Source organism: Barbus barbus (assembly GCF_936440315.1).
Source record: "Barbus barbus genome assembly, chromosome: 27".
Lineage (NCBI taxonomy): Eukaryota > Metazoa > Chordata > Actinopteri > Cypriniformes > Cyprinidae > Barbus > Barbus barbus.
Genome location: NC_136755.1, coordinates 24,942,683 through 24,957,758, shown reverse-complemented (window position 1 = coordinate 24,957,758; position 15,076 = coordinate 24,942,683). Strand labels below are relative to the sequence as shown.

General features: G+C 36.7%; 1 protein-coding gene across 1 annotated transcript in view; it reads right to left on the bottom strand.

Annotated features, from left to right (window-relative positions):
- Nucleotides 1-1,494: 1,494 nt before the first annotated feature.
- LOC306847466 (POU domain, class 2, transcription factor 2-like) overlaps nucleotides 1,495-15,076 on the bottom strand; it is a gene marked incomplete at both ends in the record, with an annotated part of 54,624 nt that continues 41,042 nt past the window's right edge. Inside the window, 8 exons of the mRNA XM_079381411.1 lie at nucleotides 1,495-1,802; nucleotides 3,348-3,421; nucleotides 6,735-6,882; nucleotides 6,968-7,016; nucleotides 7,259-7,450; nucleotides 12,497-12,645; nucleotides 12,735-12,876; nucleotides 14,100-14,300. Of these exons, the coding sequence (XP_079237537.1) occupies nucleotides 1,495-1,802; nucleotides 3,348-3,421; nucleotides 6,735-6,882; nucleotides 6,968-7,016; nucleotides 7,259-7,450; nucleotides 12,497-12,645; nucleotides 12,735-12,876; nucleotides 14,100-14,300 (1,263 nt within the window). The remainder of the gene's footprint in view (nucleotides 1,803-3,347; nucleotides 3,422-6,734; nucleotides 6,883-6,967; nucleotides 7,017-7,258; nucleotides 7,451-12,496; nucleotides 12,646-12,734; nucleotides 12,877-14,099; nucleotides 14,301-15,076) is intronic.

Sequence of the window (15,076 nt, the reverse complement as noted above, 5' to 3'; positions counted from 1 at the left end):
GTTCAGTTCGATGAGGTTAATAAATATTCTCCCGTCCAGGAAGGAGAGTGAAAGCATCGACTAAACGGAAAGGAGGAGGGAGGAGGTGAAGGAATGATCTTCTGGTCGAAGCCATGTCGAGTTTTTCAAGAGTCTTGCTACTCTTAAAAACCTCCTCCTCGTGCACCTCCTGTGGTCCACTCCTAGTATTTGGTTTCATTCCATTGAGTAAAGTTCAGTTTTAGTCTATTGGTTTTGGCTTGGTTTCATTTTTGGTTTAATCCGTGAGTTGAAAAAAAAAAAAAAAAAAAAAAAAGCGCCAACATCACATCTCCCCTCAGCATCTCGGTTGCTGGATTTCCTCCTGCGAGTTTCCTCGGATCCTCTTCAGTCGCTGCTCCTCTTGCTTTTCTGCGTTTGGCCCGCGTTTTTGTCTGAGGCACAGGAGAGGGTCTAGAGAGGATGGAGGGCAGGGGTTTGGGGACTCGGGGGGGATTCGTTTTTAAATTTCTCCTTGTGTATGCTGTTTTTTTTTTTGACATGTCTGAGGTCTTGTCATCTGAGCACTTTTCAGCTGACGCAAAAGGCCAGACAAACGCTTTGGTATCCAAGAAAAGTGAGTTGAGGATTGAGGCATGGACGCGCTTCCAGCAGATGATCAGTGATGGAAAGGGAATCGGGGAGCAGTAAGCAGTAAGCGCCTGTGTGTGTGTAATACTGTTGAAAGTAGAGACAAATCCCTCTAAATTCGTTTGGCGTTGTGTTTTTCATTGTAAGTTTGACAGGAAAATATGCTGAAAATGTCATGGATCAAAAATGAAAATGGAATGAAAAGAATGAGAAAATCTAAATACTTGGTAGCAGAGGTAGATTGAGAAATACATTTACAAAAAAATTTAAATTATAAGGGGTGCATGGAAAAATGGCATTTGGTGTTGTGTAGAGTTAATCCTGGACAAGTCAGGTTTCAAAGTCTTAGGTAAAGCTTTTCTCTCCGATTTTTGGTTTTGGTTTTTGGTATTTTGGTTTTGGCATTTTTTGTCTTTGTGAGTCTTTCCATTCTTCCTCCATGTGTTTATTTTTTGGTTTCTCTTCTCTACCGTCCAGTGACACTTGTCAAATGTCCTTCCTTTGTTCCATTCGTTGCCACCCGTTTTCCTTTTTTCTTCGCAAAGTTTTTTGGCTCTCGACCCTGCCCTCAAATTCTTCTGTTCGTGTAGGTTAGTCTTTTTCCATTTGGAAAAGAATAAATGTACATTCTCAAAGTAGCTCCGTCGAAGCCACCTCTCCATGCGGTGTAGGTCAATTTTTTGGTTTAAACAGTCCCCCGTAATCCTGTTCTCTTCTGCTCATTTCTCTATATTTTTGGCATTAAAAGACGTAATGAGAGAGAGAGAGAGCACAAGAGAGAAATGGAGGGAGTGAGAAATGGCTTTGGTTGAAAAGGCGAGTCTTGTCTGTCTTCATTCTTCCGCCCCTCTGACTCCCCTCAAGTGCAGCAGGTTGGTGTGGGCGTCACTCAGCCATGGCTCCGCCCAGAGGGGGCGGTGAGGTGTCACCTAACGAGCAGAAGGAGGCGGGGCTTGAGCAGGGGGAGACGGAGCGGGAGTCTGGGCTTGTGCCGCTGGCGCCATGAGGCGGAGAAGCCCTGGGGGTGCCGACCAGACCCATGCCTGCGCTCCTCGCCAGGGGTAGTAAAGTGGGGCGGTTTAGGAAGAGGGACTGACGAAGTCCAGCTCCTGGACCTCCAGCTCCACCCAGGAACATTTGACCGCTGCCCTCAAGAGCGGAAATGGGCATCTGGCCACCACTGGCAGCCAGGGCTGTGAAACAGATGAGAGAATAGAGGGAAAGAAAGATTTTTAAATTTAGGGCATATAAAACATACACTCTCACCAAAATCTTACAATGGCAGTTTGATGCCCCTTTTCCACCAAAAGGGTGCTGGTACTTGGAAACAGCTGCTTTTTCTACTAATTGAAAGTAGAAAAAAGACTAATTGAAGAGTCTTATTAGTTTTTAGAATGTATTTTAACATTTAAAGTAATTACAATTACGTACCTATATGCCATCATGCCAGCTTTCGTGTAATTAAATTCTAAAAATATATGCACAACAATTTAAAAGGTTTAAAAAAAAAAAAGAAAACATTTTCAAAAGAACTTTCTTTTGCTCACCAAGGCTGCATTTATTTGATAAAAAATACAGTAAAAAAAAACAACAACAGTAATATTATGAAATATTATTACAATTTCAAATAGCTGTTTTCTATTCGAATATATTTTTAAAAGTATTTTTTTCCTGTGATCAAAGCTGAATTTTCATCATCATTACTCCAGTCTTAAGTGTCACATGATCCTTCAGAAATCATTCTAATTTACTGATTTGCTGCTCAAGAATCATTTCTTGTTATTATCAACTGTTGCTTAATATTTTTTGAAAAAGCCTATCATAATTATTTGATAATTATAAATTCAAAAGAACAACATTTGTTTGAAATATAAGTCTTTTGTAACATTATAAATGTCTTTACTGCCATTTTTAATCCATTTAAGGCATCCTTGCTGAATAAAAGTATTGTTTTGTTATATTGTTTTTGCAACAAAAAATATTCAATAATACAGCTTTCAATTCACATATATGATTTTTATAAAATAAATTTAATAATTTTATTAATATTTAACATTTTTCAAACTTGGTATACAATTTTGTAAAAAGATATATATAAAAAAAAATCAGTATTCGTAGATTTCAGTTAACTAGACTTCTATGAATTAAATTTAATTATGTATTAATATTTATTATAAATAAAATGCAAATGTTTAATACACACACACACACACACACACACACACACATATATATATATATATATATATATATATATATATATATATATATATATATATGTGTGTGTGTGTGTGTGTGTGTATTACTTAAACACATACACATACACATATACATATATAGTTCTAGATTGTGCATCGCCTCCAGCACTGTGTTGGTGGCAAAGGGTTTTAAGTGGTTAGGATGAAAGTTCAATGATGAGTTCAATAACAAGGGCCTAGAAATGCCAGGTGCTTTTGAAAAAGACAGACAAGGTACACAAACACAGTTCTTCTCACACACACGCATGCAGACACACACACACACACACACATCAGAAGTGAGGATGAAGATGTGATGAATATGCGGTGGGAGTACAGCGGAAGGCTCTTTGATGATGAATGATGGGAAGGTTTCCCTCATGTTATTCTAACGGATCTCTAAATATGTTCTCCTGCTCCATATATTTCTATCAAAACACTTCCATGCAACCATCTTTTTCTCCAAGCCTTTTTTATCTCGTCCTCTTCACTATGACAAACCTTGCATTGTGGCCAGAGGGTTGCTGCTGATGAGGGCCTGGTTCATTCCTGTGCTTACACCCATCATTGTGTTCCTGTAACGTGTGTGGTGTCATTTACACGTGCCCACAAACACACGCCATTCATACATGCAGAGAGAAGCAAGCATTTTTTGTGACATTTCAAGAGCAACCGTATTCATCGTGGAGTTTGTGTTCATTTCACATGCTGGAAAGACTTACATGAGCCAGACAAAGAAAGAAAACTCAAGAACAAGAAATTCAGCATACGGTTTAGGTTAAAATAGACAGGTTTGGAACACAACTGAGAATAGAGATAGCATTGCGAAAACAGGTATGATAAGACTACAGCAAAGCTGTAATTATTTCATTTCAGAATGCTTAGTCATAATGAAAGCTGCTGACAGAAACACATTATTGTAATTACAGGCTTCATGAACTCAACTATTCATGATCACAACATTTTGCAAAATGCAGAACACTGGATGCCGGATTTATGCAAATATTCTTGCACATCAGAGGTATCATAAATAATAATTAATGAACATTCACAATATTTTATGATTCAGATATAGTTAATTGATTGAAACAACCTAAAAGATTTTTTGGTACTGTATATAATTATTAAACATTTGTAACAATTCTGTTCTAAGATTATTTACATTATGTAACACTAGATTTTGTACATTTGTGCAAATTTCCTAATGTGGTTTCAAACGTTAAAAAAATATAATAAACAAGAACAATTAACATTCATAATATTGTATCGCTCAATATGTTAGATGTAAACAAATATTGCTCGGGTTAATTGTTTGTTCATTAATAATAGTCTTTGTTACGTTTATTATTAATTACATTTGGAGCAGTCCTTCTCTTAAATCATTTACGTTATGTACAGTATTGGATACAGAATTTGTACAAATATTTTTTTCAAATGTCAAAATATAATAAACAAGAATATATTAATATTCATTATACATTACTCAATATATTACTTTCTTAGCTGATTAAAACAACCTAAACAAATAATTAATACAATTATTATGTATATATTTATTTCATCGTCTTGGTCTAAAATCATTTACAATATGTATAACATTGGATTTGGAATTTGTTAAAATTTGCAAAAAAAATTCAAATGTCGAAGTAAAATAAATATGAATAAACTAACATTATTTATTTATACATACATATACACAGTGCCCTCCAAAAGTATTGGAATAGTGAAGACAAAATTACTTGAATGTGGAGTCAAGACAAATTCTTCTTACTAGCTAAGAAGTTCAGCACTTTTGGAGTTTCATCCCTCTATCTGATGTGAGCATAAGTATTGGAGCAGTTGCCTCACAGGTCTTTCTAAGTGATCAGCTGTGTCCTGTTAATTAATTGTTAATTAATAAATTTTTCAGATATTAAAAGCAGGGAATGTGTCGTATCAGTTATATCCATTACTTCTGTATCCTGAATCTTGCATTCGATGATGACACACAAACCAGGATGAAGATTAGGGAGCTGACTTTGAAAGAAAAGCAAGTGATTTGGATGCTAAAAGAAAAAGGAAGTCAATAAGAGCTATAGCAAAAACAAAGGGCATGGAGAAATCAAGAGTTTGGAAACCACCAGCGACACCAGCAACCAACAACAACCTGATCGGCTGAGAAAACAACAGTAGTTGATGACAGACAAATCATAAAAGCTGTGAAAATGAATCCTAAAAGACATGTCTGTAAAGCTGGGGTGATGCTCTGACAATCTACTGTCCTCAGGAGACTTTGACACAGAATTACAGATGCTACACAGCAAGATGACCAGCAACCTCTGACCAGCACCAAAAATAGAAAGGCAAGATTAGAGTTAGCAAAAAAGCACAAAGGTGAGCCAGAAGAGTTTTGGAACTGTGTTTATGGACCGATGAGACAAAGATGAACCTTTATCTAAGTGATGGGAAAGCAAAAATGTGGAGAAAAAAGTGAACTGCAATGATCCCAAGCATTCAGCCTCATCTGTAAAGCATGGTGGAGGTGGTGTCATGGTATGGGCATGCATGGCTGCCTCTGGAACAGGCCCTCTCAACTTTACTGATGACTTAATGTATGATGACAGTAGCAGAATGAATTTGGAAGGATACAAAACCATCTTGCCTACCAATATTCAAGAAAATGCCACCAGATTCATTGGGAAGTGCTTCATATTGCATCAGAACAATGACCCAAAACACCCTGCCAGTTCAGTCAAGGAATTTATAAGGGCAAAGAAATGGAAAGTCTTAGATTGCCCAAGTCAATCTCCAGATTTAAATCTGACTGAACATGAATTTCACCAGCTGGAGAGGAGAGTAAAGGCAGAAACTCCCCAAAACAAGCAACAATTAGAATTGGCTGCATTAAAGGCTGGGAAAAGTATTTCAAAGGATGAGACCAAGAGTCTGGTGATGTCTATGGGTCACAGACTCACTGCTGTGATTGTGCGCAAGGGATCTGCAACTAAATAATAGCTTTTAATCTTTTATATCTGCCTTATGTTCAACTGTCCCAATACTTATGCTCACATCAATGAGTGAGATGAACTCTAAAAGTGCTGTTCTTTTTATTTGGTAAAACATGTTGAAACGGCTAATAATAAAATGTGACATTCTGTAGTTTTGTCTCATATTCATCTTTTAATCATATTTGCAAATGTCTTGACTCCACAGCCAACAGAGCAATTTTGTCTTTACTGTTCCAATACTTATGGAGGGCACTGTATCTATATATATATATATATATATATATATATATATATATATATATATATATATATATATATATATATATATATACATACATACACACACACACACACATATATATATACTGACTGGCGTCAGTGGCGGGAAAGCGTAGTGGGCGTGGTCAAACTGTCACTTCAATCGAGAGTGGCCAATAGAAAAGGGCCTTTCATCCTGGTGCGTAGAGACCGCCCACTGACACACAGCTTCACTCGCAAGCAAAACTTTTCAACTCGCAAACAAACGTTTTAGACCCGCAAAAAAAGAAGGCAGGAAAGAGAGCAACATTTGTGTTAGTGATGAAAAGTTTTTGAAGTGCACAAAGAAAAATATATATTTTTTAAAGATTTACACGCACTGCAAATTATTTTGTTTTCAATTAATTTAATTTTGAACCTTAAGAAGACTTTTTTTGCAAACTTTTATTTTTTAATTACAAAATAATTAGTTTTGCTCTCAAATACAGAATTTTTGTTTGAATAATAAAGACACTAAAATAATTCCATATACTATTACTAACTATTATTATTGTTTCAATTTTAAAAAAGTTTTTCATCATTACTATAAATACAGCATCAAAAGAACATTTTCCTGCCCTAAGCAGATGAAGCAGCTTCTCACCCTGTGTTTAGGCCAGGGCTTCTGAGACTGGGCGGAGTGGGGCTGACTGTGCTGAGAGGAGGCGGAGTCACAGAGGAAGGGGCGGAGCTCATTGCTGCATGTCCACTGGGGTTGAGGGGGCAGGCCACAGAAAGTGTGGGACTGGCGGCTAGATTCAAGAGGAAGGATTCAGTGTCTGCACTTTTAACCACAAATTTGAAGTGTACATTATTCATTGGAACTGCTCTTCTTACCTGTTGTGCTGAGACTGGTAGCGACCTGAGCCAGTCCCTGACTGGACATCTACAGGAAAAAGGAATAAGACTGCAATTAACAAACATATTTCTCCTCATGATGGTCTTTAATATTTTCCTTTACTTCCAAAGGTACAATTATGAAACATTATTCAAACATGTCATGACCAGACATCGGTACGGCATTTTGCACCCATTCTTACGACGCACCACGCAAACAACATTTGAACACAGCCGTCTGCAGAAACGGCTTTGGGCGAGATCAGTGGTTAAAGCCGTGAGTGGGTGTACCATGTGCGGGCTGTAGCAGGGCTGTTTGTGCGTCGGCGCAGGAGGCTGATTGGGCAGAGGAGGGGTGGCGCTGCTGGGGTTTATACGCTTCTCTTTCTGCCGCCGGTTGCAAAACCAGACTCGGATGACCTCTTTCTCCATGTTGAGCTGCTCGGCCATCAACAGGATTTCTTCAGAGTTAGGCTTCTGATTCTGGGGGTGAAATGAGGTGCATGAGTACATGACATATGACAAAAACACTTGGACCAAGCCCAGGGTTCAGCCTGGGACTATTTCATGTTGATGCATGAAATGCTAAATGCATGACATAAATCAAAGAAGCAGTTGAGCAACTGGTACTCAAAAATGCATGTAAATACAGATTTGTTGAACCCTTCACACTAGAACATGCAGGGTGGATTATTGTAATGGTCTCCTCACCGGCCTTCCCAAGAAGACCATTAGACATCTGCAGCTCATCCAGAACACTGCTGCCAGAATTCTGACTAGAACCAGAAAATCTGAGCATATCACACCAGTCCTCAGGTCCTTAAACTGGCTACCAGTTATGGAGCTTTTCCACTGCATGGTACGGCACGGTACAGTTCGGTACGGCTCACTTTTGGGGGGTTTTCCACTGGGTACAGTACCTGATACCTGGTACTTTTTTTAGTACCACCTCGGCCGAGGTTCCAAGTGAACCGTACTGTTACCAAAATGTGACATGTAAACTCAGCTGATCACTGATTGGCAAGAGAAAATCGTCACTGCTTGCGTCATTGAACTTGCGGCACGAGACACAACAGACCCGCTAGATTTAAATCAGCACAACCAGAGAAGGGTCAAACACAACTGTTTTGAATGAGCGCACCTTGCTTTTAACAACCAAAAAATGGCTGTTTCGTTGTCTGTTCAGGAAGTACAGGCTGTCCTCTGTTTGATAGCCGAGGAGTAGATCCAGCGAGAGCGTGATGCGACTCGGAATTAAAAAAGTTTTTCAGGAGTCACGGCGGTAGAGGCGGAGCAACTATAACAACGTGAATAATCCCGCCCACTCTAAACTGGTACTAAACTGCCGTGGAAACGCAAACCGAGCCGTGCCATACTGAACCGTGCCAAGCAGCGTTGTACCACGCAGTGGAAAATTACATTTAGGATTGATTTTAAAGTACTTTTACTCGTTTATAAATCGCTCAATGGCCTAGGACCTAAATCCATAGCAGATATGCTCACTGAATATAAACCTAACAGACCACTCAGATCATTAGGATAGAGTCAGTTAGAAATACCAAGGGTTCCACATTTAAATCCACACTCAAAACTCATCTGTTTAGCTGTGCGTTTATTGAATGGACACTGTGCTACGTCTGAACTAACTGCACTGTATTTTATGTATAATCTTTTATTATTATTATTATTTTTTTAACTGTTCTAAATTCATATTATTCAATTCAAATTGTTGGATTCATGAAAGTGTTTGTATTTTCAAAATGTTAGTGTTATTTTTTGCAAATTGATGACACAGAATTTTGATGCACTGCCATCTTAATATTTTACAAGGTAGTTTGCTCTGTTTTTTCTTTTATTATTTATTTTTATTTTTTGTAGCTGAGAGTTGATAACCGTTTAGCTTTGGGTAAAACGTAGGGCTCGTCACTGTCACTTTTACCCAGCCGTCCAATCAATGGAGGAGGGGCAGGACAAATACTGCACTGACCAATCATCCTACTTGTACAACAACTCAACAACAATAGAGAAGTTAATATCACTGGTTACTGCATTTTTATATTCAGTAATATTCTTCAAAATGAGATACTGGTAATACGTTACTGCCGTGGATATTCCACATCATAGGAACCAAATTGACAACTGGAAAAATGCTGTGCCACCAAAGCATTCTCAAGCACCACCAGCTGGCTGTTTTTTAGAAGCGCGCCTGACATTTTTTTCGGTTGGCTAAAAACGCTTTGGTGGACACACATTATTGAATATTTATTTTTAGGCATATGGCCTATTAGTCTTTTTAGCATTTATGCAATATACTGGAGCCAAACCTGAGAAAGTAGACCAGAATATTCCACTGTGTTCCTGGACACGCAATTTGCGTAGCTGTAATTCATAGGCAGGGATTATGCTAATTGTGAATGAGCGTGCACAAGCGCCCTTTTTACGAATGATTGGAATTCATTAACATACACGTTTAACTGTCAAATCTGATGTGTGCGAAGCATTTGTGAATCCGGAGGAGAGTTTTCGGGAAGGTCCATTTTACGCACCAATTACTCAGAATTTATTCCTATATTTACGAATGTTTCTTGAAAAAGGCCCAATGACTTTTTACTAAAATATAAAAAAAAAATTGTTAAGATAAAACCAGATCAAAAAACGGGGTATCTATACCTGTAAGCGCTGTGCAGGTCAAATTTACCCACTATATAATGCCTGCATTTTCGCACTGTCATTTTCTTGCCGCTTATGTTTTAACATAGGCAACACCATTCACTCACTGAATTAGCGGTGATCAGTTTCATAAAGACAAAATGAGTAAAAAGCGGCGATTTATGGATGCTGAAGCAGTATAAGAAGCACTAAATACCATGAGCGATGGAGAGTCTGATGGTGGGGAGATGAGTAAAACGTCCTGGGTTGGCTCAGCATCTAACAGCGATCAAGATATAATTTATGTTTTAGCCTAATGTTACTCATAATTGTTCAAAATTTAGAGTCTTAATTTAATTTTCGGTTATTGTTCGCTTCTGTGGTGCTATTTAGTCTGCCCATTTCCTGAAGAAAAAAATCTGATCTATGATGTAATGAATAAAACCTTTTTTTTTTTTATCCAAAGTTTATTGGTGTTGTTGTCTTATTCAAATTATAAATGATATAACTAAACAAATTTGTTTAGTTAATAATTAATTAGGTGAAGCTGTGTGGTTGAATTTGTCACCGCATCATGCAGTGTGGTGAACTATTATTGATCATTATTGTCAATTGGCTATTTTAGTAATTTAAATAACATAGGTTAATATATTATCTAATATGATTATATTATCATATCTTAATATATCAACAAATGACATTGTAGGATAATATTACACCACCCAAATATCTATTTACTTCCTTCTAAATTTTCGTTGTCAGTGCAGGCTTGTTTAGCTTATATTAACCGTTATTAAAAGTGATTAGTGGCCTGCATAAAAAAAGCCTTGAACATAAAACAGGACAAAAATATAGTTGATGACTAGACAATCATTTCATGACTCTAGACACTTCTTTGTGAAGACAGTGGCATAATACAATGAAATAATATATTCTTTAGCCATATAATTTTTTTTTTGAACTGACCATAATGCTTACAAGTAGAGTTACTCAGAAACGGAAAGAGACAGCGCCTCAGTTGAATTGGCTGTTTGCCTCGACTTGATCTTAGATGGGTTTCCTTGGAAAAACACATCAGTGTGGTGCGTTCACACCAGACGCGAATGAAGCGTTAAGCGCGAGTGATTTACATGTTAAGTCAATGCAAAGACGCGAATAGACATCCTGCGGCGCGATTCGCGTGAATGAGGAGGCGCGAATGACGCGATTCGCGCAAATGACGCGGCGCGAATTGAGCGTTTCGAGTGTTTGACGCGCGGAACGCGCGATTCCCGCGAATCGCGCAAGTTCAAAAATCTGAACTTTGGCGGATATTCGCGCCGCGCTAACCAATCAGGAGCTTGCTCTAGTAGTGACGTGATTACGAGCGAGGCAGAAATCAAAACAACAACAGAGGACTAAATCATCGTAGCTGTATCCGGAGCTGTACTATAGACCAAAGATTACCTGTTAGATTTACCCAAAACAAATTATATCTTATGTTTATCCACTACAGAGACATCAGAGCCAGCGGCAAATGTCAGAAGGACTAGCCGAGGTTATGCTCCTCTCTTCGGGATACATGAGCACGAGCGCCCGGTGATCGCCTGGAGCTCACGGCTCCGAAATCGGCGAAGCACATTTTCAAATAGGGGCTGTTTTTATAGATAAACCGCAGATTTGAGTTTTAAACAACTACATTCTCAGCTGAAATACACGCGTCCAGTGTTTCCATAGCACATAAAGGGCTATTTTATTTGCCAAATTCTATACATATGCTCTCTGTGGCAGTCATTGTGCCCCCTGGCAGAAGCCCCGCCCATGACGCGAATTCGCGTCTGTTGTGCAGTGAATTTCACGCGTGAATGAAGAATTTCGCGCGTGAAATTCTTCATTCACGCGTGAAATTCTTCATTGAAGCGAGTAAACCCAAAATGAAGCGAGTAAACCCAAAATGTTCACACGTCCAACTACGCGCGAATAGCGTGATTTATTCGCGCAAGTCGCGTCTGGTGTGAACGCACCTTGGTGTTCCACTCACGGTGTAACAAAATACACAGTTTTATTGATTGATTGATTTGGTTGTTTGTCTATCTGTCTGTCTATTCAATCTATTAAAAAATATATTTTATTTTATTTTAATTTACAAATGAACATTGCAAGCATTGCAATAAAATACATAATTATTATAATATTATACTTTGGAATATTATTTTATTATTTGCATTCATTTATTTTATCCAAAATTAAGTTATATTATATTACATATTATATTCTGGAATTATATTTTATATGACGTATTGTTATATTTTGGGAATATATTTTATCATTTTATTTTATCCATATAGACCTTAAAATTAACATTACAAGCAGTTTGTAATAAGATATAATAAACATTATCATCGTTATTACTATATTATATCTCATTGTATTTTTAATTATTTTGTAATAATATCATGCTCTTTTTCCTTAATTGGGAACCACTGTCAAATCACTAGACTTTCCAAAGAGAGCCTTCTGGAACAGTAAGTTAAGTAAATTGATATTATTTGTTTAATGCATATAATTTTATGTCTAATGCGTAAAAAATGGTTGAGTAATACTTCTACAATCATGCCAGATGTATAAGGGTTTAATGTGGTGACATAATTCTTATACTGTATGTTACAATAAATTAGTTTGCGGCAGATTTCTGATTCTCCAGAGAGAGAGAGAAAAAAAGGCATCAGCATTTTCAAAAACCAATATATTATTTTTTATCGTGAGACAGCAAAAAAGAGGTCATTTCTGGTGCTGAGGTGTGCTGTACAGAATGATCCAAGTCATGTGAATGAAATACAATTTCTGTGGAGAGAAAATGAAAATCTTGCTACATGTGATGTGTTGATGTGTGCGTCTAACCGAGATGAAGTTGCGCTCCAGGGCTATGCGGACGTTGGTCTCGATGCTGGTGCGTTTCTTTCGGCGGCGTCCAGGCAAGCCTTCGAAGCCCAGCAGAGGTGAGGACAGTGAACTGGGGCTTGGCAGCATGTTGTCTATTGCCATGGTTTCTGTTACACAAAAACACACACACACTGTAACATGAATCACAGGGAACGCTATTGTGAAACAGCAAAAGAAAACTGACAGAAACACACACCTGCATCGCTCAGCCATTTCTCCAGCAAGGGTTTGAGCTTGCACATGTTCTTGAAGCTGAGGTTGAGAGCCTCGAAGCGTGAGATGGTGGTCTGACTGAAGTCATTGCCATAGAGTTTACCCATGGCCATACCCACGTCCCCCTGCAGGAAGACATCGAGCAGAGTTACCCTTCGCTTGTTTTAGCAATTTATCCCTATGCGGGCAGGACAGGACAGGTCACATTTCACATACATGTGTTATTTCGATACCAACTTATGTGGTTTTTTATTACATATCCTCTGAGAAAATCTAGTTCAAATCCTCTAAGAATTTTAATCTCATCCAGATAGAAATGCCTTTGCTAACCGTATTATTTTCTCACAAAGTAACTCATCACTTATTTGATCGTCAATGAATAGCATAATTAAAGCTAAATTTCTCATTGGGCCAACTGTTTGAATCTACGTTATGGGTTTAGATCTTTTTGTCAAAAATAACAATACAGCTGGACTCCCATGTGAAAAAAAAATAAAATAAAAAAATCAAAAGTCTGATCCTAAATAATGCATTAAAATAATGCATAAATTCAATTTGCATTAAAACGGCATTTAATGAAAAAAATTAAATTAAATTTTTAAAAAGCTAATGAAAAATGTAAGCTAATGTCTCTCTTAATTATATACATACATATACATACATATATATATATATATATATATATATCTCCATATATATATATATATATATATATATATATATATTTATTTATATATATATGATAAATAAATATTGCTGCTTTCATGTATTTCAAATAGAGTATTTTTGTAGAGCATAGCGCTAGCAACGCTGAGATCATGGGTTCGATTCCCAGGGAAAGCAAGAGCTGATTTAAAAAAAAAAAAAAAAAAACTAACTTGAATACAAGTTTGGATAAAAGTGTCTGCTAAATGCATAAATGTATTGGTTATTTTAATAAAAAAAATAAAAATAAAAAAAAGATATATAGTTTTTTAACCTAAATATTCATAAAAAAATTGTAATGCATTAAACTTGTATTAAATGTTTATTAAATCAGTTCAAATATATAAATTATTTCAATAAAAATACAAAAAAATATTTACTAACAATATAAAATACATTAAAGCTGTATTAAAATGGCATTAAAACAATTAAAATAAAGATTTATTAACATTAAAATGCCTCGTTATAAATTATCTTATAAATAAATATGATAAATAAGTATTGTTTATAATGTTTATTTCATTGTATTTATTAACTGCATGTCAAAAAAAGTGTCTTGAAAGAAAGTTTATATATAAAGTTAGAATTTTACGAACATCTTTTGAACTGTGACAGAAAATATCAGAAATCATCACACACACACCTGTGTGAAGCCCAGTTTAATTCTCCTCTGTTTGAAGGTTCTGGCGAACTGTTCGAGCTCCTCCAGATCGCTGGGCTCCTCGGCGTGAGCCGTCACCGTGGGAACGGAGTTCATGGGTGGGGCTGAGGAGGGGGCGGAGCTCACAGCGCTCTCCACGCTCTTCTCCCTCTGCAATGACCACAGCCTGTTGTCAAGATGATGCTACAGCACAGATTGGGGAAACACACTACTTTCTCAAACACGGGTGTAGTGTAATACAGACAGCGCTTCCATTTCAAACATATTACTAATGATTCCTCTCAAGTTTCACATTATATTGATTTCTACCCCTATTTCTACCCCTATTTTCCAACTTTTTAGAGCTGAAAGGGAACAAATCTAGACTCTGGCATATTACATCATACTAAAAATTTGTAGAAGTATGCGATATGTACACTAACGTTCCAAAAGTTTGGAGTCGGTGAGATTTTAAATGTTTAAAATGAATAGTTTTATTAAGGAAGAATTAAGTTGATCAAAAGTGACAGTAATTATATATATATATATATATATATATATATATATATATATATATATATATATATAAAATACATGGTTTTTTTCACTCTCAAAAAGAAATGATCAATATTGAGCAATATTACTGTTTTTACTGTATTTTTGATCATACAAATGCAGCCTTAGCAAGCATTAGAGTCTTTTAACTTAAAACCAATACTTTTAATAAAAATCTTACTGACTCCAAACTTTAGAATGGTAATATATACATGATATGCATAAATTTTCCATTTTCCATACATAGCAGAGCACACTGCGTCACATACTGTATCCCCTAATGCAATGTGCTTGACCTTCTTTTACTTGTTGACTCTTTATTTGATTGGACTGTTGAAAACTGCCCTTAACACTGATAAAAAAAAGAAAGAAAAATAACCATATTTATTACTGAGATGATAACTGGACACCACTTGCTAATTAAA